Source organism: Pteropus medius, unplaced genomic scaffold, assembly GCF_902729225.1.
Source record: "Pteropus medius unplaced genomic scaffold, Ma_sr-lr_union100, whole genome shotgun sequence".
NCBI lineage: Eukaryota > Metazoa > Chordata > Mammalia > Chiroptera > Pteropodidae > Pteropus > Pteropus medius.
Genome location: NW_024354502.1, coordinates 16,444,762 through 16,470,476, shown reverse-complemented (window position 1 = coordinate 16,470,476; position 25,715 = coordinate 16,444,762). Strand labels below are relative to the sequence as shown.

The window sequence follows — 25,715 nt, the reverse complement described above, 5'->3', positions numbered from 1 at the left end:
TCTCTTCTGCCTTAAATCAATCAGTCCTTCAGGTTGTACGAGATCTGTCTTTGTCAGCATGCTAAAGGGCTCGGGGAATTATTTTTAAGCACTTACCATGTAGCAGAGATCGTACGTAATTTACATGCATTATCTCATTTAATCCTAATTTGGTGCCCTGGCAGGTAGATGTTATTTCTCCTTTCTACTAGTGAGGCAACTGGGGGATGGAGAGCTTTACATAATTTAGTCAAAGCTACACAGAGAGTGAGAGAATTCAAACTCAGAGAAGTTCAAAGCCCATAATTAAACCACTACACTGCAGCCCCACCATTTGACTTTGTTTTTTAAGGTATCTGTTTCATGAAGGCTCGCCTGAGTTTGTATATTTAGAGGCAAATCTTCCTAATGACTAACATGGCTTGATCATGTTGTTGGTGGTTTCTGTGGGCAGCTAAGGACTGCCCTGTGTACTACTTTTTATCAAAGATCTAGAACTTGTACAATCTCTCTGCCTTTGACGTGGGTTGTAGATTAATCCAGGTGCATTTCTCAATCTAAAAAACAAAAAAAGGAGTGGTGAGGGCAGGAAGTCATTTGTCCATGTGCGAGTGGGTCTGAGCCACATTTAGTTAGGGCTCTTATGGAGGTAAATAATCTTGATAAATCTGTTGCTTTTCCACTGGAGATCAACACTCAGTACCCAGCGACAAGCCAAGACATGCTTTCCTTCTTTGACCAAAACACCCACAAAGGAAACAGAAACCAGTTTAGCAACTTCATAAGTGGGCGCAAAAGGATTCTTATAAATAAAGCCTCCTATTATGCAGCTTTGGCCATGTTAGGTTTGAAATGCTGAGAGTTTAAGTCGTCCCACTCTGAACTCTTAATGACAACCTAGTGAATTTAGCTCTTAAGAGGATAGATCTTATGTTAAGTGTTGTTACCACAATAAAATTGAAAAAATACATTTAAGAAAGTGAAACAAATCATGTTATTATAAATCGATCAATCTACATGATGTGATAACAGATATAAAGACAATAAGTGAAGAAGTAAATTAGGAAAATAAATAAAAAACTGAACTAGAAAAAGAATCTAAACTAAAAACTAGAGGAGATGTGGAAGCAGTGGCCTTCCTGACCACCGCATTAAAAATATTTTAAAATCTGAGTTTCTTAGCAGCCTGGATCACAAAGGTGGTGAACAGCTAAGAGGACACAACGCCCAAAAGCCAGTATTATTCATTGGAAACTATGTTCGTCAGATGCCTGATGGGCAGCTCTAAGCACAGTGAAAGGATCGATTTGGTCTTATATAACCTTGAAAGAACTGCACTTAGCTGACAAGTGATTTGAGTTTAGTTCCTATTATATTCCTAATGAGAGCAATAAGAAGGAGCAAATGACAAAATATTGGGAAATATGTATCTAGTGTGGGTGTGGCTTGGATACAGATATAATTTGCTTCTGTAGGTACCCGTCCTATGACAAATTCACAAGTGTGTTTGATGAGTGCGTGTATGTGTGTCTTTATAGCTTTCTTATTCGTATTCAAACAATGTAATATAGATAGCATTACAACCTTTGTGAGATGTATTTGTTAAAAGCCCTATTTGCATTTTCTGTAGAGGCTGAAAACTGAGTGTTTATGTTTTGTCTAGGTTTTGTGTGTGTGAGAGAGTTTCTTCTAATATGAAGTCTTGCTTAAAAAAAAAAAAAAAAAAAAGATCAATTCATTCCTGACTTCTACCTGCTACTGGTGTTTCCCCAGAGTCTGCAGCTTTGCTCAGTTATTTGAAGATGAATATCAGAGCATCCCCCAAACACTTCGTGCCCTCTTTTTTTGTTTACCATATAAAGCTACAAAGAAACACTCTGTCTTTAATTTTCTATACATAGCTAACTCAGCAAAACTTTGAGGATAAGCAACATCTCCCAGGGTAGTTGTGTACATAACATGAAAACATTAGTTGAATATTCATAAGTGATAAAGCATTACACATGTGGAAGGCACTGTTAGCATTACTGTGGTCATCTGGGACTGGAAAAAGCCAGTCATGTCATTAAGGAAAGGAGTGGAAATTAATACCTATTAAACACCTAATTATAACAGAGTGCCAGGAACTTTACTAGAAATTTTACATAGGCTGTCTTATTTTTTTCATAGTATTCAGAGGAAATATTGCTGAACTCTTAAAGGAGCCAAATAAAGAGTTTGTAGTAGACACAAACATAACTCCGTAGAGAAGATTAGACATCATAAATTTTCCTTTGATACTGAATCACATTGCCAGTTTATATCATTTCCTTCTAGAAACATGTTGATTAGGTCAGGTACTTTACTAGTCAATGAGTAACTTATTATGGAGCTGTCAGAACTTTTCAAAGGCCATAAATTCTGTATTGCATGCAAAATCTTGGTAATATTACTAATATAGAGTGTCATTGTTACCAATTGGTGATAACATGAACTCCATTTTTTTTTTTAACCATTATCAGTTCATTACAGTGTACTAACTCTACACATAGTTTTCAGTGACTTGTTTTGTTTTTTTAAATGGCCCCTGCAGCCCGCCTGCTCTGGCATCCCATAGCCCCTGGACTTGCAATGATCTTCCAAGTTGACATTTTCTCTACCAGATGACTGTGAGCCCTATCTCCCGAATACTGCGGTGTTATAATATGTGTGTATTATGATATGAGCTGCCATTGAAGAATTTCATAAAAATGTGATGACAGGGAGAAGAAAAGGGAAACATCCAGCAAAATCGTCTCCAGGATTGTGAAGTTTAAGGACACAAACGGGGAGTCGGACAGAGCCAGGCTATGGATGATGCCATTTGCTTTCAGACGGCTAACACAGAATGTGGATTAAGAGGGAGCCAACTAGGAATGAGAGAGTTATGACTCTTATTCATTCGTTCAGTTACTAAATGTTTAATACCATCATGGGTGTTGTGGTGGACTCTCTCCTTGTCCTAAAAGGAGAAAAATACAGGAAGAAATAAATATAATGCAAAGCAGTATGTACTATATCATGACTATGCAGTTGGAGGTTCTCAGGGGGACAAATCAAACTTCTGTTCGGACAACGAGCTAGCAGCATTTAAGTACCTGTAAAGGTACAAAACAGCAACTGGGTACAGAATACCCAGCCTTATCATATCTATTGCCTGTCAGTGCCATTAGAACTAAATAATAGAGATTTGTTAAAGGCGGCCATGCCATTGATATACTTTATGATAAGAAATTGTACAGAAGTCAGATATTGAGTTCTGTTATTTCACTCCATGATAAACTGTAGGGTCAACTGAGTAACATATTAGGTAGCGCATGCTGGCACTATTTCCAAAATGTTCAGTGAGCCAAGAGTCTTAAGACAGATACAGTTGGTTTCCCATGCGCAGAAGCAGAAACCTTTGAGTTTCACACGCTGCCACCAGGGGTCAGGGGCTGGAGGAAGGGGAAGACTCTCTCCCAGAAAGGAAGTGTCTTACCCGGGGAAGCACAGGAGCCAAAATATCCGTCTTCTCTTCCTGAGAGCAGCATATTGCTGTCTCAGTAGAGCTTGAAGGGAGGACTCAGAGATGCTCTGCTCACGTAAAGGTATGTGTAAGTGCCCTCGGCTTTAAACGAGTCATTTTGGAAAGTCAGATGAGGCCGACTTTATGTTATATTTTCAAAACCAGATGAGCTGTATCGATCTGTTGGCTACTGCCTGCAGAAAGGGAATGTCTAGTGGGAGCAGTCGGCAGGGAGTAAACTCTGTGGAAATACTCACCTAAGTATAAGATATAAAAAAGACTTTCTGTGCACGTATATTATTTGTCTATGATTTGCTGTAGGTGCGGCTGCTGTGATTCTCTAAGAAGGCACTCCTCAAAACAAATTCAGACTTAGAGATTTTGAGTCTGCTTTCATGTTCAGTGGCCATTTATAATAAGTTATGACTTTTTTCTTTCGTTCATAGGAAATCATTTGTCAGTAAGATTTTCATATTGCTTTACCTTGCCGTTGACTGAAAAATTGTGCACAATTAGGGTAATGATAGTGATTAAGTCACATGGTCATGCTTTTATCACCATTATGCTCTGGGTTTCAAAGACTGGTAAATACATTTCATTAGGCTCTCCTAACCACCCTCTTTAAAGTTTATTTAAATGTCTTTTTTTTTTTTTTTAGCATTTTATTCCTTTTAATAATCTAGGATCCTGAGAAATGAGGAGAGAATTAGGAGGTTTTTAGTCTTTTAAGTTTTAGTCAAACAAGTCAAAATAACATTATTGGTGGATCGACGTGTACTTTTAAAATGGGAGGACTAAAGATATAAAAAGATCTGAGGCATGTAAGTAACCTCTTTGATTTTTAATAGCATACAGCAGACAGAATTCATTATTGACTTTTAAAAATAAAATTGCTCTACATTATTATTTATTTATAGTTTTGACTTTCAAAAGAAGTAATTACCATTACTAGGTTAGTTTTTCTTCAATCACAAGCAATTATGTGACAATATCAGATTGTATGATATAGTTTACTACTTAGTCATGAAGCTTAATGATTTTGTAAGATATTATCCCTTTAAAGTTAGTAATAAATTTATGAGCGTAATGCACAGCTAAAAGGTTGAGTATCTTTTCTTTTTATTTGGATAATTTCAAAACAATTATTTCACATCCTAGGGCAATTTATTTAAGAAATTGTTATTGCAGAAACAAATGTTTTTAATTAAAAATTAACTAATTTCATTTTTCCAGTTTATCACGCAGATTTTGTGCTGATGATCATAACGTGCAAAATGCTGAAGTAAAATATTTAGATGATTGTTTTCAGCCCAAACAACTTTTTAAATTTCAATCACAAAATCTAGGAGATTGATAACCAGTCATAACAAAATTTAATTTCCAACTAATGCCCAATGCTTAATCATTTATATTTAGTTCAAATTTGAGAGGTATTGAAATTGTCTAGTTTTCAATTTTCATGATTTAAAAAATACTCAGGAGTGGAAAAATCTTCAGTAGTAGACATGAAGTTATAGACATTACAAAAATGTAAGAAGCCCTTTTTCAAAGCTGATGTTTTAAAGTGTCATTTCACATACCGGACAGTGGTTATATTTTATAAGATCAGGAGATCTGGTGCAGATAAGATTCAAACCACTCTTAGACTTCAGTGAAGCTCCTGAAGCTCCTGATTAAATTAGATGCCTCCTTCCATTTTTGCTACCACTCCTCCAAGCTGTCCTCCCCTCCCCCAGCTGTTTCCTCCTCTTGACAGTTCTCCTTTCTCCTCCCTCCTGTGTATATACTTATACCCTCCTGGCACTGGAAACTCAGACATCTTTTTGCAGAAGTGGATCTGTTTTCTTCAACCGTGGTCATCATTGTGAAAGTAAAGAATGGCAATTAATATTTCATATATATAGCACTTAAGCCTCTTCACCTAGATTATGCATTTCGCTTCTTTGTACCCATCCATAGGCACTTAATAAATGTTTATTGATTGTCTAGTAAGGTTGGATTATGACTGATTTTGAGAATTTTCATCCCCTCCACAGTTACCAGTACTATATTTCCTTTTCTTTACCTTTTAACTTTTTAAAATCTGAAGATATAATCAATGGCATGTCATAGTTTAATTGGCAAGGATTTCTTTTTTTCTCTCTTGGTGGTGCATCTTATAATCAATGCTGTTCAATTATAAAGTTTAAGCATCAACATTAAACAGAACATTAGGCAGGGTTATGTGTGAGTGGAAAGTTGGGAGAAGAAAGGAGAAACTATAGAACTTGTCCCAAACTAAAGGAATAAGTTCTGCATTTTAATTACCATCGGAAATGATATGATCGATTAACTTACTGTCTGAATTACAAGGAAAACTATGAACTCCGTCTTCAGGGAATGTCCTACTGTAAGAGTCCAAGCTATTTTGAATCCCAGTGCTGAATATATATCAGTCTCTGGGAGCTTGTATCTTTTATTCAATTAGCGGAACCACAGTCCACAGCAGCTCCATGGCATTAAAAATAAAACAGGTTACTTAGATTCCCCAATTGCCTTCTTACCTTTATTCCTTCCACTTAAGAGAGAAATCGATCTGTAAATTACAGTAAGTCTTTGGTTTCAGAAAAAAATAACATACATATGTTTAACAGTAGATTTTGGAATTATTGTATGGCAATGATTTCCTCACTTTCAGAGAAAACCATGGTGGGGAAGTAGGGGGATTACCAGCAATTAATGTTTTTTTTCTGTGTTTGTTTTAGTTACTTGGTCTGGTTGGAGAAGTCAAACCTTATAGTCTGTTTGTTGGGTCCTCAAAGTTATTTATTTACCAGGCCCTGTTATACATGAAGACTTAAACAGAATTTGCCCATAAACATACATTTTCACAGAGCCTTACCTGCCTCATGGAAAGAGAGTTATAGGTATAAGCTAATGCCCACTGGAAAAAAAGTACTATAAGTCATCATAGTAATTACAGAATTCATTACAGATTCCCCAATTGCCTTCTTACCTTTATTCCTTCCATTTAAGAGAGAAATCGATCTGTAAATTACAGTAAGTCTTTGGTTTCAGGTATTCATGAAGAAGAAATGCAAAATTAATTGAATCAAACAGGATCAGTCACATAGTTATTTTTATAGCCAAGACTCTTTTCCTGACATTAGGAAGATTTTAAATATTTTCAGTTTAAAATATCATCTTAACGATTCATCAATAAAAAAAACAAATGAATTCCATAAAAGAACATAGATACTATTGTGTAGAAACCAAAAGCACTTAAAAAAAAAAAAACCACTGGTTAGGGGCATTTACATGTATTTAAGCATTCTATAATACATATCCTTTGATCTTTTGTTATATTGGCTTTCACAGATTCAAGAACATAAAATAATAATACAAAATAAATGTCATTTATGTAAATTCCATTGCTCTAGTAAGTATAAAACTCAAAAATTATATTTTTGAAGGTAAAATGTTATACTTGTATGTGTGTTGTTTTGAGGATGGAGTACTTTCAAGAGGCAGAAGTAAAGAAAAGAAAAGAGTGCCATATTAAAGGTATGGCAGGCAAAAAAGGGAATGGAAGGAGAAAGGATTTGGGTCACTACTTAAAAATCATGTTTCTCTTCTATACTCTATCTGCCAATGGAGAGTCTTTCAATATCTCATTTCAGTCACTATATTTCCAAAGACCAAAGGTTGTAACTCTAACATGAACATTTTCTCATTTAATAATACATCAAGGTTTAAAGTGTTTTCCCATTTTAATTTATTAGTAGTAACAGCAAACACTTAACATAGGGCTGACTTGGTATAAAGTACTATACTAAGTTCTTTACATATATTAACTCATTAATATTTTAGCCCATTTTAGCATAACAGTATTAATCATACCCTAAGCTACATAGCATTTCAGTTTATGGAAACACTATTTGAATTGCTCAGGCCCAGAACATCGGTATCATTCTAGACTCTACTTTCTCTCCATAGCTCATCAGCCCAGAGATCCCATTGGCTCCATCCTTAAAATAAATCCAGAATGCGCCTAGTTCTTGCCACTTGCCCTTCTTCCTTCTAGGTCCAAACACCACTGGCTTTCACGTGCGTTATGGCAACAACCTCCTAACTGGCCTCCTTGCCTCTGCTCTCGTTTCCCCTCACTAATCCCCAGCCAGGCAGCTCTCAGTAAGACGACTGGTGGAGGAATGCGGTTAAAACATGAATTTTATTGTGCCACTCTTGTGCCCAAACCTTTTCAAGGGCTCCCCCATCTCTCAGAGTAAAAGCCAAGCTGAAGTCCTCATCATGCTGCATAGGGCCCTACCTGGTCACTGCCACACAAGTGCACACGTGCACAAGCACACACACATACACACACACACACCCACACACACACACACACACACACACACACACACACACACACACACACACACATCCTCCTGTTCCTACCATTCCTTCCTTGTTCACTCCGCTCCAGCTAATCTGACCTTTTTGCTGTCTCTTGAATCCACCAGCCATGCTTCTTTCTCAAGGCGTTTGCAATTACCATTCCCTCTGCCTCTATGGAGAATCCTCCCATAGAGACCAACATGGCTAGTCCCTCGTTTTCCTCAGTCATTATTCAGAAGTTGATTTTTCAGTGTGGCTTTCTCTGGACACCAACTAAAACTTTAAATGCCCCCAGCCCCTCAATAGCTCCTATCCCTCTTCTCTGTTTCTTTTTCTCTTTAGCATGTATCACTAACAAATACGTATATGTTTGTATTCATGTTGCTAACTGTAATGCAAACTCTATGAAGTAGGAATTTTTGTGGGTTTTTTTTTTCCCCATATTCTATCCTTCATACCAAGAGCAGAGCCTGGTATATAATATGTCCTCAGTAAATATTTGTTGAATATATCCTCAGATTGACCTATTTATTAAGCACAGTGATTACTCCCATTCCACGAAGGAGGAAGTTAAGGCACAGAAAGATTAAGAAATTTGCCGAAGGTCAAACAAATGAAGTAAGTTTCAGAGCCAAGGTTGAAACCCAAGGCAGGGCCTGGATCCAGAGTCTGTGTTTAAACTACTCTCCAGTCCTTTTTTAAATGACCGAGTAAATTAATTGAAAAAACAGAACTATATGTAGATTCATCTGTTCTCTGTGATTTTCTTCAATATGCTTTCCTTCCAGTTAAGTGAAAAATTGAGAGTTGGCTGTCTTAGACAGCACAATATGACACAGCAAAGCCTCTTGCCTCTGTCACTTTTTGAAATTTTTCCTAAAAAGACGATATGAGTTTTTAACATAGGAAAACAAACAAACAAACAAACAAACAAAATGACCCCAATTCCACCCATAATGACATTCAAATAGTAATAATAAAGTAAAATATGGGCAAGGGTAAAAAAAAAGTTAACTGGAAATGTATAAAATGGACATATTTATTGAATGACTACCATGTTCTGTAAGCGCTAGAACTACATATTTGGTAATGCAAGTAGAATCCGATGAGAGAAACAGACACATACACAGACAGTGTAATTCCTCATTTCTTTATGTGTCACTGTAGGGTATGTATAATTCTGAATTGGAATTTAGAAGAAGCAACACCAAATAGGGATCTGCTGACAGATGAAAGTAGGGCCTGGGAGACTGAGTTGTGGGGCAGGTATATAAATAGTGAATGGAAAGGGATTCAATGTCTCAAGAGTAAAGAAATACTTTTTGAAAGAGGAGGTTGGCAAATGCCAATAATAAGTGTGATATATTAAAATTTTGCTTTACAAAAATAAATGAATGGGACTACATTAAACTAAAAGGCTCTGCGTAGCAATAGAAACAAACCATTAACAAAACACAAAGGCAACCTACTGAATAGAAAATATTTGCAAATGATATCTCTAGTAAGGGGCTAATATAAAAAATAATATATAAAGAACTCATACAACTCAACGACAACAACGATGACAAAAAAATCCAATTAAAAAATAAGCAGAGGACCTGAACAGACACTTTCCCAAGAAGACATATAGATGGCCAACAAATATATGAAAAGATGCTTCACTAGCTATAAGGAAAATGCAATCGAAACCACAATGAGATACTACTTGACACATGTTAGAATGACTGTTATCAATAAGACAAGAGATAACAAGTGTTAAGATGTGGAGAAAAGGGAACCCTTATACACTGCTGGTCGGAATATAAATTGGACTAGCCACTGTGGAAAACAGTATGGAGGTTCCTCAAAAAATTAATAATAGAGCTACCATATGACTCAGCGATACCTTTTCCGTTGTCTACCACCAAAATTAGAAAATACTTATTCATAAAGTATTTGTACTTATTCATAAAGTATATGTACCACTACGTTTACTGCAGCCTTGCTTAAAATAGCCAAGACATGGAAACAACCCAAGTGTCCTTTGACCGATGATTGGAAAAAGAAGATGTGGTACATATATACAATGGAATACTACTCAGCCATGAGAAAAGAAGAAATACTGCCATTTGTGACAATGGGTGACTTGTGAAAGTATCATGCTAAGTGAAATAAGTCAGTTGCAAAAGTACAAAAACTATATGATTTCACTCATATATGGAATATAACACAAAGCAACAGAAAGCAAACACAGCAAATAAACTTGTAGACAAATAAACTTGTAGAGAACAATATGGTGGTTACCAGAGGGGAAGGGGTGTGGAAGGAGAATGAAGAAGGTAAAGAGGTTCAAATATATGGTGACAGAAAGAGACTAGACTTTGGATGGTGAGCACACAATAGAGTATACAGATGATGTATTATAGAATCGTACACCTGAAACTTATATAATATTATTAACCAATGTTGCCCCAATAAATTTAATTAAATAATATTTCAGGGTGGCAGAAAATTAATGTATCAAATGTCATTAAAGGTTTAAAACAACCAAACCAAAACTAATATACTAATAAACTTAAAAAAAAATTTGCTTTAGATGGTGGGACTGAGAGTGTTTTAAAATAATATTTCATAGGCTATCGAGTTAAAATTATAGGCAAATCAGTTATCTGAAAGATGTATAAATACATACTGAATTTAATTTTTTAAAGGCTATCATTATCTATCCAAATGCATCGTGTGGTAAATTGTCAACTTCATGTTGCCAAGGCTACCTCAATCTATTTTTTCATAGGATTCAGGTTGCAGGGATCTGACAAACAAGAACATGAAGTTCTATTTTCCAAACTGTTAGTTTTGCTAACATAAGGCCAACCCCAACACTTAATGGCAAAGCAAAAAAAAAAAAAAAAAAGCCATTTGTCCTGAGTCTGTTGAGTGCTTTTTTGTTGAGTGCTCACATGTGTTTCCTTACCTGCCTCGTTCCTCTAGAAAGTCAGGTTTCCAACTGATCTTTTCCTCTGATTTGACAAGGTCACTATGAACTTTGTGATTGTCATCTAGTGTTGGCAGTCCAGTTGAGCTTAGTGACAGACTACTTGGCCACTCAGGTCCTTTGTGGAAAGGACACTGGGCCTTTACATTCCATCCATAAACAAGTAAAAATGAAATAAGATATTTAGGTAATAAGTGATAAGGAGAAAATAATAAAGCAATCGGGTAATGTGATCACATGAGAGTGGAGCGAGGTGAGGCATTGGTGCAGTTAGCTTGGGACCTCTCTGGGGAGGTGTTGTTAGGGATGAAACCCAAACAATGAGAAGCCATACAAGGATCCAGAATAGCTAACCAAAAAGAGAAATAATAAGTGCCAAGTCAAGAGGTAAAAACAAATTTGGTTTGTTCTCCGAACAGAAAAAAATACCAGAATGACTGGAAGAGAGGTAATAGTACAAGACAAGGTGTCAAGAGTTAGCCATTGACTTGGTGTACACTCATAATTAACCTTCATTTATGCCTGTGAGCACTGTAATTGTCTTTCTTTTATAAGTGTGTCTCTAGTGTAATAGTGAATAGTTTCAAGTTGTTCTGTACTACATCATTTTAGAAACCTTTAACATACATTTTCATTTTACTTAAAGCTCCATAAAATCCCCTTTAAGTAGGCAAAGTTAACGTTTCCATTTTACAGATAAGGAAACTATGGTAAATAAATGTTACATAATTTCCTTAAAAAGGCCTACAGAGCACATATAACACACCCCCAACATACACACACACACACACACACATTTTGATTTGCCATGCTTTATCAAAACTTTCAAAGTCAGAACTATCTTTTAGCCCACAATTGAAGTGAACTTGTGCCTTCACTGTAACTAAGGGCTCATCATTGCTAAAAAACAAAACAAAACAAAAAAACAGAGTTGCTAAAATGAATAAAAGAAAAAGAAACCTCAGTTTGCCTAACAGCTCATGAGTGTAGAGCAAGGATCTATACATTCTTTTCCACTACATCATTCTGCTAGATGGCTAGTTTATGCATCACATAATGTTCCCTGTCAGATTTAGGTTTTAAATAATTCACTTTGGACTATGAATTTGAGGAGAACAGGACAAGTTAGCCCAATGTGAGATGCTGACAACCTGAACTAGGCAACTGGGCCTCGTAGCCTGAACCACCTAGGTAATTCCACACTATATCAATAACGTTTCTGTAGCTGTGAAAGTTAGGTGCCATGTGACACTTAAAAATTCAAAAAAAATTGAACTATATTCTTCTTCTATTTTTCATATGCTTATTTTATCATAAAAGGATATCTGATTATTTGTAACAGTTTATTATTTGAATGTTATATTTAATGCATAACTTTTTCTCTTCTATATGCTTGAAATTTGCTCTTTTAACTTCATATCTTTTCAAATACTAATCTAGCTATAATTTTCAGGATAAAAAAAATTTTTTCTATCAAAAAGTGCTAAGTTGCTCAGTTCCAGGTTTGTGTGTGTGTATTGTAGCATAAATTCTTACAAGGAATAAAAGGAAATAATCTTTTTAATTCAAAAAAACAAAGTATACATATTAGAAATATCTCAGGATTGAAGCTATCAAGCCTACTTATTAGAGGCAAGTCATGGTTATGCAGTTAACCAGCCGTTCTTCCTTTTTTTTAATTTAAAAAACCAAGTTATTATGAAACAGTATGATATATACTGTTTCTGCCTATTAACTAAAAAAACACTTTTTACATTTCGTAGATGATACGATTAAGGTATTTTTGGAAATCATTAAAAAATTAGTCTTTCCTTATTCTTGCATATTGTTTTTATATTTTCAGTTGTATTTCTGCAAATATCATTCTCTGTGCAACTTGACAGAAGTTTGGTGGCTTTTCCTTTTAATCCTTTTGTATTTTTAAAATTAATTTACTTATTTTTGCTTCGGTCTTATGGTTTCTTAACACCTTCTCTGTCTGAATGATTAAATTTTGGTTGTAATTTTTTTACTTTAAAAGTATCTCATTTTCTTAATTTTTAAAAAACACACATTTATTAAACTTGAGATAAGTTTTCATTTAAAAACGTCTTTTTCTCCCACCTTTACTTCCAAGTCTCAAAGCTGATTTCCTGATTTAACATTTGTAGATCCTTGTAATAATCAAAAAGCAACCACCGCCACCAAGTCTTACACTTGAAGGAAAGATCTCTTGGTTATTATTCACTAGCATTGTGATGCTTTTTCTAGTTTCAGACACATTAGTGTAATACTTCATAATTTCAAAAATTCTTCAGGACATTCATAGCTTCTAAATCTTATATAAATATTTAAGCTGATTTTTAAACATCTATGATAATTAACATTTTAAATGCATCATGATTTTTAATGTGCTCAGTTACGTTTTTTAAAGAGCTAGCACACATTTTTTTCTTTTATCATTTTTAAATTGCAAATCCTGAAAAACATGAAATGCTCTGACCTTTTTTCTCCTCTATGTCCTGACTCTTTTTTTCCAGATCATTATCTCTCATGTCAGCAACAACGTGTATCTCAAAGGACATGCACGTATTACGCAAACACTTGAAATCAAGGCAACTTGAATAAAGCATGTCTTGTTAAGCAAAACCGGATCAGAGCATATGTAGAAATGGAAGAATTCAGGATAGAAAAGGTGAAATTTCAAAAGAAAAACTTGGTTTCTCATAGATTTCTCAAGGTATATATTCAGATGCTGGTACATGAGTAAGTCCTTCCGAATTATCTAGCTTCTGATATTTTGAGAGAAGAGTAGCCTTCCATGTGTTTTAAAATTTCTTTGCCTTCCTTGCACTATTAAGTATGCATTTTACTATTGAGAATCTCCAGATGAAATACTAGGTGTGTGGTGGTAAATCAATGGTAAAATGAGATATTCTATATTTACATTTTATAGCAACTCTCCCGATATGCATGATTTACTGCTCTTGAATTAATGTAGTATATTACTAATGACATCACCAACATATGCAGACAATAAAAAAGAAATCAAACTATCCAAATGCTTTTAGAACATCTGTTTTCTACTTCTCACATGTAGCTGATACTTACTTCTGCCAATTCCAGCAGGGAGCTTACTTGCTGCCTTTTCAGAGATGATTAAAACCTCATGCCACTTGGTAACAAAACCAAACTGAAAAGAGCACCAGAGCTGGCACAGTTCATAGCTGAAAACATTAGCTTTTAGGCAAATCCTAAGGCTTTTGCCATGACAAGATGCAGGAAGAGGTAGAGGCTGGAGGCACAGTGGGCTGCCCGCCATCCATCCCGAAGGTCTGTGGTACTGCAGTTAGTATTTCCTGTAATTCCTAACTGGACTCCTAACTTTTCTTCTCTCTCCTTGCCCCTCTAACTCATGAACCACACTTAATGGTCTTTCCAGAACATAGAACTCTTGTTGATTCTCTCTTAAAAATCCTTATAGATTTTCTATTGCCTGCTATATCTATTCCAGACTCCTATGGCATACACAGTCTTTCATGGTTTTGAACCTATCTTCCTAGCATCTCCTATGCTCTTCACAGAGACCTGATTTTAGGAATACCTGTCCATTGGATTGTTGCAAGAATTCAAAGAGAACATTTATACAGAGTACTTAATAATAACTAGAATTTATTGGACACTTACCATCTTACCTGGTGCCAAGGACTGAGCTAGGTGCTTATGTGTATTCTCTGATTTAATCTTCATAGAACCCCTTGAGTTGTAGATACTTTTGTAATCTCCATTCTCTAAATGGACAGATTTTGGGAGGTCAGGCAACTTGCCCAAGGTCATACCTGTAGACAGAAGTGGAGTTGTAATTTTATCTGCCCAACTGAAAAACTGGTGCTTTTATAGATTTTACTGCTGCCTGGCACGTTGCCTGGTGTACAATTCAATTTGATTAAATATTCATTTTTTAAAACCCATTTCTATAAAATTTACAGTATATGAAATGTGACCTTTTTTCCTTGCTTCCATTGCCCACCAAGGTTAACTGATAAACACTTCTTTGACTCTTTTTAGATGCCCCAGTCTTCTCTATGCCATCCTCTTTCATCTTTACACTCACCGTACTGTAGTGTAATCAGTTGTTTAACTATCTAATGCCTCTAATCTTTTGGCAATTTCTTGGGTGGAGGCACCATACGTTTATTGTTTTTACATCCTAAGCACTGAGCATAAAGTACAGTACTCAGCACTTGTCGAACAAATGAAGGAGTAAAGCAAGCTCTGAAGATAATTTTGAAATATATGGGGATTTCCCCTTTCTCAAAAATGAGGAATTTCTTTTTCCATTTAATGTGTAACTGCGCTAACCCACCAAATAACCAACACTCAACCAACTCATTGCGAAAGAGCATAACCGAACTTAAAAAGATAGAAAGGGTGAAGAGAAGACAAAATCACCCTCTTGTTCTTCCTTCCTCATTTCCTTCTGTAAAATTGAGGGATTTTTTTTTTTCTATCAAATGAGAAAGAGACAAGGTTGAAGGAATGAAGAAACATTTAGAAATAGTGAAATTAAATTTCAGTTCTCTCAAAAAAATACTAGCTATGCCTCACGCTAAGTCATCTAGGACTCAAGTCTTCCGGTCTTATTCCCCCTTGGTCCTTTCTACATTTTCCAAACACAGCAATATCAACGTTCACATCATTCGTGAATTAGGAAACACTCCTAAATTCTAACAAAGATCTGAAAACCAAAGGGAGATCAACTGATAGGCACATGGTTACTGAATGAGTCAGTGCCAAGTCTCAGGAATAGAGCTTAAATCTTCTGAATGCTAGTCCAGGGTTCTACTTATCTAACTACTGTCATGTCTCCTGAAGAATTTGGTAAAAAATGAGGATGATATATTTGGCAAAGTAAATCATTGTCATTGCCAGTGCTCATATTCTATTTTTCCTTGTTTAATAGAATAATAATTTTAAATTCCTAGATATAGATGTTCTATTGGTTAGTATGTAATGCTATGTCAAAAATACCAATGCAGAAATACTTATAGAATTTATATTATCTCCCCAAATACAGGAAGCCTACATATATCAGCACCAAAGCATTTCTTAAATTATAAAATAAATCAAATAAGTATTCATTAAACATCATTATTCTCTATAAAGAAGAGGGCACACATTATTTTTTTAAAAAAACTGCTTTCTTTTTTTTAACTTGATTGGCAGGATCCTGTGTCCCCGGATGAGTTTCAACAACTATAAAGTCTAAAGCAGACTTTGTACCTTAGGTGAAAATAATAATACCGTGAAACAAAATAACAAGCAATATAATCTAAATACAGTATGATATACTTGCAAATTACGGTCTCATATCTTAGGAGAGTAAAACCCCCTGCCTCTAGGAATTTGTAGGTGAGCCTTAAAAATCTCACCCTTTTGACCTCCTTTGTCTTCTCTTTGTATAGAGAAATGGTGGCTTAGCTTTCTCTGCAGATAGGAAAGACAGCTAATACCTGGGTTTAGGTCCTTGCACTGCTACTTGCTAGGTGTGCACGAGTAGAGGAGTCATTGAACCGCCTTTAACCTCTTGCTTCTTCATCAGCAACACCGAGATAATGTTACTCCTCCCAGTAAGGTTGTTGCAAAGATTAATGACGTGTGGATAAACATGGGCTTAAATCATAGAATCTTGGAACTAAAAAGGACCTTCCCCTGGTGAATCTACCTCACCGTTTTTCAGCTAAGAAAACTGAGGCAGAGGAATGGCAAATGCTATGCCCAAGACCGTTAAGCCAGTGAGTCATACATCGGAGGCTAAAACCAAGTCTTTTGCTGGAGTGTGCTTGGTTTTATTTTATTTAAATTTGTTTTTCACTTGATAGGCATAACAGAACTGATATGCACATGGAAGGAACAAAAATTATGATAGACTGAGCTGAAAGAAGAAGTAGACTTTTTACACCAGGTAACATGACAGCAGATGAGAAAAGAGGAAGATACAGGGAAGAATATTTATTAGAGGGTTTAATAGCATGCCAAACATACAGTAAAATGCATAAAGCAGACGTGCTAACCACTACACTATGGAGCCACCCCCAATACAGTAAAATGGGAACGTCTAATTACCTAGAATAAAATGTGTTACATAGCTACAATGTCTACTAAGGGTATTTCTTAAATGTATGGGATGATCAAGAACACATTCCGTGCCTTCCTTGTTTCTAGCACTCTTCGAATTCTAGGACTCAGCAGTCCTCACAGTGAGAACCGGATCCCTGCTTTCTGCCATGTGGCTACCTGTGCTGGTGCGGGAGGAGGGAGCAGAGAAGAGGTTTAAGGGGGCGAGTTGCAGAGAGGAGGAGCTGCTGAGATGGGATGAGGAGGACCAGTGAAACCCCTCACTCGGTGCTTTCCAATCTCAGAGGTTCGACTGGATTTACAGGTCCCTCTTACAAATTGTAGATACCCTCTTAAAATGATATTTGCATCCCATAAATCACTTTAGTGATAATATTTCCACATTTCTCCTTACATCAGCGTTGACTTTTTGTAGAAAGGTAGAAGAAAGTGTAACTGAGAGCTTAAGCAACCATTAGCAATAGGCAGGCCTAGATAGGAATTGATAGTAGATGCCAAAGGGTATTAAGTGCCAGGAGGCAAAAGAATCTCATTTAAAAATATATATATTTCTCATATATATATTAATGAGAAATATATATATATCATATATATGTTAATGAGAAATTATCTATATATGTATATGTGTGTGTGTGTGTGTGTGTGTATGAATGAAATGCCAAAAACAATCTTTGGCTACTTTTTTTTTTCCTTAGTGCTATAGAGGTAACCAGTTAAAATCCAAGATGTGAGAGCATTTGAGATCTTGCTCTCTGGCATATGTCATCAGTTTAGCTCAAATAAACTCATAAAAATTCAAAATAATAAAATCCAGCATGTGATACTACCCTTGTTTTTATGCTCCAGGACTCGATGTTGAGTGCTATTTCTCCTGGTGATATTCCTGCTAGGAATAAGAACAAGTCAAACATGTAGTCTAGGAATTATCAGACACCATAATCTAAAACAAACAATGGAAAGATGGCAGAGCTGGAAACCGAGAACGAAAATTCAAGTTCCTGCTGGGATAGTGACGAATTGCACTGGTCTGTGAGTAGAGACCCCCGATACAGTCACCTGAATACATAAAGCTCTATTTTTCTCCTGTGAAAAGGAGTCTGGAAGTAGGCAGTCACAGTATAGCGTCAGGATGTCAAGGCTCAGTCTCTCTGAAATGTTCTTAGCCTTTTCCTCATGGTTCTCAAAGGGCTGCTACAGCTCTCGCCACCCATCTATTGTCTAGACAGGAGGGAGGTGGCGGCAGGAAGAAGTACTTGTGTGAGTGAAGCAAAACCTTTCCCAGAAACCCGAACAGACTTCACCTCACATCTCAATGTCCAGAACTGTGTTACAGGGCTACTGAGAAAAAGGAAGTGAAAAATTAGCTTTTTTTTTTTTTCCTTTTGCTAAATACATTGTTATTCCAAATAGAATCAGGAAGAAAGAAGGATGGATAGTAGGTACTTAACAGTCTCTTCCTAATACTCACTAAGTAATTATTGCTCTGCCTGTATCTCATTTTCTTATCTGTTGAATGGTTATCGTGAATATCTGCTCTATCTTAACTCCTTGGTGCTGCTCCCCAACCTCCAGCACTGGTTAGGAGAAAATAAATGAGGGTTTTAGCAAATCAAAAAGCTAAAAGTGGTATATAAATATAAGATAGTTTAATTAAGAAGGTAATAGGAAGGAAGTGGTTGTATGTATTTGAAGGAGACTTGACTGCATACCTTTCCACTTCTTTGGTCATCAGAGTAAAAGAAGCATAAATTTTCTAAAAGTCCATGTTGGGCATTTAAAAATACACCAATATGTAATAAAAACTTAGCCTTAAAATATACCAACCACAAATTATTCTTATAGACCATGAACTGTACGAACTCTTGCCATTTGACCAGTCATAGTGCACCCCAGGTGCGGTCTCAGCCTCTGGAAAGTTGGGTCAGATAAGTCTGTATAGGACAATAAAATACTTCTGAGAATCCCTGATGTGGATAGCTAGTTAGGAAAAAAAAAATTTTTTTGAACCAAGACGTGGGGGTAGGAGATAAATTTGAAAGTAAACCAAATGGTGTAACACTGATCTTTTTTTTTTTTGTATTCAAGATTACAAGAACTTCAGGAAAAAAACATTTATCCTTTGTTAGGCAGACAGTGTTCCATGTTGAAATGTATTCTCTGATAGAAAAATGTGTTAAAATATTTTGTTTCAAGCTATTTCTATGTAATCGGAGAATTAAAGTTAAAAATCAGAGATCAGCTAGCTAATATCTTGAAGCCATCCATACAATTACCTTCTCTTATAGATCCACATTCAGAAAGAGCCAGATAATCTATCACATAAAGATATCAGGAACAGCAGAACGCTATAGCAACAGTACTAGCTAATTGAAACACCCTGTCTCTTAAAAGCTAGGATAAATTTACAATTAATAATGTACTTATTTCATTCAAAGATTTGAGACCACTACCCAGAGGTGTTCTTTTGTTTTTAGCCTGCTGGATTGTTTTCTCCCGTTCAGTACCTATCATATGACCACGGGGCATGGTGGATACGGGTAGGGAGCAATAGGTTTCTTGCTTGTACATTATCACAACTACACCAATATTCAGTAAACAGACAAGACAGTTAAATTGGGATTGCTGGAAATAATCTGTAGCATTATGCTCAAGAAAAGATTATACCAGTTCCTTTTGGAGGATTCTGGCTGTTTGCTGTATGAAGTGCTTTCTGACCTGATGTGTAAAACCTGGAATAAGACAAGGAACCAGTGGAGCAAGGGAGATGCTTCTGGATCAAGAGAAATGGTTATCAAGCATAGAAGTCATTGGAGGAAGAGAAAATACTGATTAAAATTCCAAATACTGGCTCAATAATGAAAGATAGAGAGGATGAATGTGCGAGTGGTAAGAGATGTGGGGCAGAAACGAGAACTGGGTGACTCGAAGTGTTTGAAGTGTTTTCGACTGGAGTTTACACATACACAATTGCAAACTGACGTTTTCCAAAATCTCAACTGTTTTATAGTGATTCTTGATAGCGTTATGTGAGGATGTTAACCAACTGTGTTTTTCATTCATATGGATGGAGCATGAAATTAAGGCAAATGCAGTGTCTTCAGAAATATTCACCCTCAAATTGTGTATGCATCTCATTTTGTATTTATCTACTTATAAACTGAATTTTAAAAGGTAGAGTATCATACTGATGTGAGTCTAGATCAAGAGCACTTAGTGAACATGTAATATGTTTTCATTTTGTTCTGTTAATATTTATTTATTTAATTCATTCAACAAATAAGTACTATTGTATGACAGATGCTGCGTGCCAGCAGTAAGCTAGATCGTGTCATTAGAGATTGTAATTAGTCTACCAAGAAAGGTTTGGTTCTAATAAGAACATATAAGTGTTCAATGATTTCAACACAAATTTACTCGGCGACATATTACTGATACAGTGATTTAACCACCGCTGAAAAATCCCTTCAGTAAAGCTTTAGTCCCCTGTTCGAAAGAGATTGCTATGTCTGCTATTTATTTTAACACTTTAAATACTTATATACCCCTCATCAGGAGACAGTGCAAACAAATATGCTAAATACTTGCAGTTTGGAAACAAGTAAAATCAGAGGTTCTGGGAATATTTTAGTTCGTAGCCTAGACAAAAAGACAGAAGATATCTGTACTCATCAAGAAAATATGTTTGATACATTCCCTAAACCTAAATACAGACTGGGAAGGCAGAAGATTTCCTAGGAGATTTAGATCATGCAAATATTAAAAATGAAGGAAGATGCAACATGTTTCAATTAGACCTCCTCTTCAGATCATATTAAAAGGTTTAGGGAGAAACATAGTGTTTTTTACACATAAAGTGAAAAACAGATACTACCTTCAAGTGGTATCACAGAAGTACATACCTAGCTTTGCAATGTCATCCATTTTTGGCGTGACTGATTACATAACACTTTTTCTGTGCCTTTTATCTTTATATGGATGAATTTTCGAAAACTGCTATGGCTTCCAGTCTGAATATGTTTTTAAAGTGTTACTTTGTTTCGGAGTAGTCTTATTTTATCTAATTCCTTTTTATGTTTAGCTTTTAAGCAGTAATTTCAAGCTAAATGAAATTAAATGTCTGGAAATAGTAAAATTATGGCAGTATCACTACTCTTCTGTTACCGTATGGCTATCTTACAAGTAACTCTTCAAAAGTAATTGACTTTTGAAATATTCCTTTCAATTATTTTGCTTTGGTCCTAGTACTCTGCCAATTCTACCTTCTTATCTTACTCTCCATCTCATTAAACTTAGAGAATACATCTCTGAAACAAATATATTTAGAGTCCCATGGGAATGATGTGAGAAAATCAAGCTCAAAAGGAAAAGAAAAAAGAGCTAAGTGTAGAACAATGTTGGGCTCATTGCCTAATATATTTTTGGCCCTGATCTTATGAGCCATCACTTCCTTGTTATGAACGATGATTCTAAGTTACTCCATGCTGATGGAATTTCTTATAAGGAAGGGAATCATTTACAAGTCATGGCTTCAACTTAACAATTACAGACTCTTTATAAATCATGTGCTATGTTCATATAGTCAGTCATAAAAAATTCAGAATGTACTGTGCTGTTTTGTATTGTCCTAGGCTTTCTTCCTTAGATTCTTAGATTTCCCAAAGTATGAAGTTTAATTTGGGGATTCTTTCCAAATTTCAGAAGCCTATTTTACAAAGATAAGAAAATATTAAAGTGTCCCATCAGCTCAACTTTAGTAATCTCTTGAAGATTTACTAACTAAACCCCAGTCTTCCTATCACAACATGCCTTTATTATTGATAACACACAAAAAGGCTATATTATATAGGATTTGAATGAATTTGAATGAATGAATGACAAGCTCCTTTAGTTGTGTATTATCAATTAAGATGGTTGATTTGGAACCATTTCATATTGTGCAATTTTATTTCCTAAATTTCTGTGATGAATTATCAAAAACAAATACTCTTTGAAAGACTTGGGTGAATTGATGTAAGATTTTAAAACGGTCTTATCTGTAGGCTTTATAAGCCATGATAACCTGAAAGAGAAATTAAAACATGGAAAGGAAATCCTCCAAACACTCACAATATACTCCCTCTTAGCATCCTCCTTGATCTGTGGCCTTCACTGCACAAAAGAGGAAAGCTACAGCTGATTTATGGGAGAGCCTAAAGTGAACAAAGAACTGAAAAGCTAGATTTAGGACTTAGAAAAAAAGTCCCAGAAACTGAAATATTATTGGAGGAAAATAGATTACAAAATCAATAACAGTAATTGCTTGCATTTATTGACACTTGCCATGGGCCATTTTTCATGGTTACTCTACAAGAGATATTATTATTATACCCATTTTACAGATGAGAAAACTGAGACTTGGTCAGATGAACTCGTCTGAGGTCATACACATAGTAGATGATGCAGGTAGGAATTAAATAATAGAAATCTGACTCTAGAGCCAGCTCTTTAACATTACAATCACCATGAAACGAATGATAGTCATGCAGATTGAATAGTTACTTGAATCACAAAACATTCCTTAAGATATTCTCACTAAAAATAAAGGTGAGCTTAAATCTATTCAAGGTTTTAGAACTAACATTATTTACAGAAAGTAAGGATAATGGAAGGGGTACAAGTTAAATAATGTCATGCAACAAGCCAATGGCATACAAAAAAAAACATACAAATAAACAAAATCCAGTGGTGCCTTTGCTAGGATTTTATAGCTCCGGGTATAGGCCACATTGAGTCCAGTAACACTGGTACCACCTGGGAAATTGTTAGACGTGCAATATCTTAAGTCCTGCCCCAGACCCTACTGAATGTTAAGGTTCATTTGCACATTAGAGTGGAGAAGCACTGGTCTAGATGCCTGGAGACCCATTTGTAATATGTAGAAGTAGACCTTGTTTGGATCACAAGTCAACAAGCCAACTGCAAGAAGACGTTTTTGCCTATCAGGGAAATTGAGCATGGACTAGGTCTTGGGTTCTACAAAGAAATAAGTGCTAATTTCATTAGATATTACAATGGCACCCAATGGTTAATGATGAATGTCCAGATCTTTTTTTTTATTCTTCATTTTTTAAAGTTTAGTTAGTTTCTAGTATATAGTACATTGGTTAGCAAAATGATTCCCCCAATCACTCCCACCCTCCCCTCACCCTCCACCTAGCCAATGTATTAATGCTAATTGCATTCCCTATGCCCTGTTTCCCATCCCTGTGACCATCTATCAGCTACTAATCTGTACTTCTTTAACCCTTCACCCGATTCTCCCAGTCCCCTAAATTGCCCCTCCCCTCTGTCCGTCACCAAATTGTCCACTATATTTGTGAGTCTGTTTTTGATTAGTTTGTTCTTTTTATTCCTTAAATTCTTCATATAAGTGAAATCATAGTGTTTATCATTCTCTGACTTAAATACCTTCAAGGTTCATTACAGCAATATTTTTTCCCATTCTCTTTCTTTTCATATATAGGGGTCTTGTTTTCTTATCCTTTCATCTACTATGTCTTTTAGTTGGAGTACTAATTCTTGAGATACTTATTAATAGGAATGTAGTTGTTACCATTCTTTATTCCTGTTTTCGATACATGTTTTTTCTTCTTAAAGAAGTCCCTCCAACATTTCCTGTAATTCTGGCTTGGTGGTGATAAATTCCTTTAGTTTATTTTTGTCTGGGAAGCTCTTTATCTGTCCTTGAACTCTAAATAATAGCTTTGCTGGATAAATTATTCTTGGTTGTATATCCCAGATCTTCATCCTGTCAAAAATTTTTTGCCAGGCCCTTCTGTCCTGCATAGTCTCTCTTGAGAAATCAGCTGCCAGTCGTATGGGTGTTTTCTTATATGTAATTATTTGTTTTTCTCTTGCAGCTTTTAAAATTCTTTCTTTGTATTTAACCTTTGGCATTTTAATTATGATGTGTATTGGTGTGGGCCTCTTTGGATCCCTGATTTTTGGAATCCTCTGAGCTTCCTGGGGTTTTATGTCCATTTCTTTCACCAGGTTAGGGAAGTTTGCCATCATTATTTCTTCAAATAGCTGTTCAACATCTTGATTTTCTTCACTTACACTGATCAGATGAATATTTGGAGCCTTAATAGTATCCCATATCATCCTTAAATCATCTTTATAGTCTTGGCATCTTTTTCTTGCTATTCTGTTTGAGTGTCCTGATTGGCTTTCCTGTTCTCTAGATAGGGTACATGATCCTCTTCTATATTCACTTTGTTTATTCCTTTGTTTATTCCATTTAATATACTTCTGATCTCAGATAATGTGTTCTCCATTTCAGACTGGTTACCTCTTATAATTTCCATCTCCATTTTTATCTCTTTGTTGGAGTTCTCTACATTTCCCAAAAGTTTATTGAGCATCTTTATAACCACTGTTTTGAACTCTGCATCTGTTAGATTACTTGACTCCATTATATCTTGGTCTCTGTTCTGTTCTTTCATATGGTTCCTGCTTATTTGTCTTCCCATTTCGGCTGCCTTTCCGTATCTGTTTCTATGTACTAAGCAAAGCTCCTAAGTCTCCCGGTCTTATTGGTGTGGATTTGTGAAATAGGTGTCCAGTGGCACAGTCCTGAGGGGGGTTCAGCTGCAGGCCAAACATAGCCCAAGTCTCTACCCTTCCGGGGCCACCTGTCAGGATTCAGCAAGCAATCTACGGATACTGTGCTTATAGTTGTCTTAAAAGGCCACACCAGAAACTGAGACCAGCTGCCTCCAGGGTGAGTCTAGGCGCTGCTCAGCAGGAGCACCTGATTCGCTGAGGCTACACCTGAATGTGGCTTGGGTGGGGCCCGAGTTGGGGGAGGCGGGGTTTCAGGGAATCCTCTAGGCAGAGCGACCTCTGTTATCCAGTTTGATGATATCACAGCTATGGTGGCGCTATGTCCGACGCACTGGGAGTGGGGAGGACTCAACAGGGTACAATGGATACCACCGGCATTTCTATACTGAGTGAGTCTTGCTTTGACCCTCACTCCGACAACATCTCCTTGTAAATCCCTCGTGCCCCCTGCGCACAGCCAAACGGGCACTGGTGCTCCCAGTGGGCAGGTCCGTCACCGCAAAAATCCGCTCGCGGATGCGGCCCCTTTAAGAGGCTTCTGCCACTGCCACAGCCTCCATCTCACTCAGCTGCTGGGGACCGGGCAGCCCCATGTCCTTGCCCTATCTTATCTTTCGCCATTGCAGGGTGATTTCTTGGATTTCTCCCTAGTGGTATGGCTTATTCCTCTAGGTCCCAGGTGATTTTTCCTTGCTGCTGCTCCTTGTTTCCGTCACAACTTTGATTTGGTCACCAGAGAGATGAATAGAGCCTCTATCATCTATGCCATTTTTTTTCTCTCCTCTAGATCTTTTAAAATTTAGACATGTATACTGTAGCATGTGGGAGTGAAATAATATGTCTGGAATTCACTGTAAAATGTTTTGGCAAAGAAAATAGCAGTCAGTGATACAAATGTGGCAAAATCTTGGAAATTGTTGAATCTATTTGATCGGTCATTCTATTTGTCTGTCTACTTTTGAATGTTAGAATTTTTCATATTTTTAAGTACCAAAATAAATGACTTATGTCCTAGAAATTTTAAAAATACTAAAAGAAAGAAGTTTCTTATAGTAAAAAGAGTTACTCATTTAACAGGATGCCAGAGACTGTTTCCACAATTTTAAAAATAGGACCAATTCATTGGTCTGGGGGCAA

At 36.2% G+C, this 25,715-nt stretch overlaps 1 protein-coding gene across 7 annotated transcripts in view; it reads left to right on the top strand.

Moving 5' to 3' along the window:
* The window catches only part of OXR1 (oxidation resistance 1), a 306,299-nt gene that overhangs the window by 187,836 nt on the left and 92,748 nt on the right, over positions 1 to 25,715 (top strand). Inside the window, exon 1 of one of the 7 annotated variants that reach the window (XM_039853669.1) lies at positions 3,473 to 3,587. The exons of the other annotated variants lie outside the window; for them this stretch is intronic. Within the exon in view, the coding sequence (XP_039709603.1) occupies positions 3,569 to 3,587 (19 nt within the window). The 5' untranslated portion in view covers positions 3,473 to 3,568. Of the gene's footprint in view, positions 1 to 3,472; positions 3,588 to 25,715 lie in introns of those variants that run through there. 7 annotated transcript variants of the gene reach the window in all.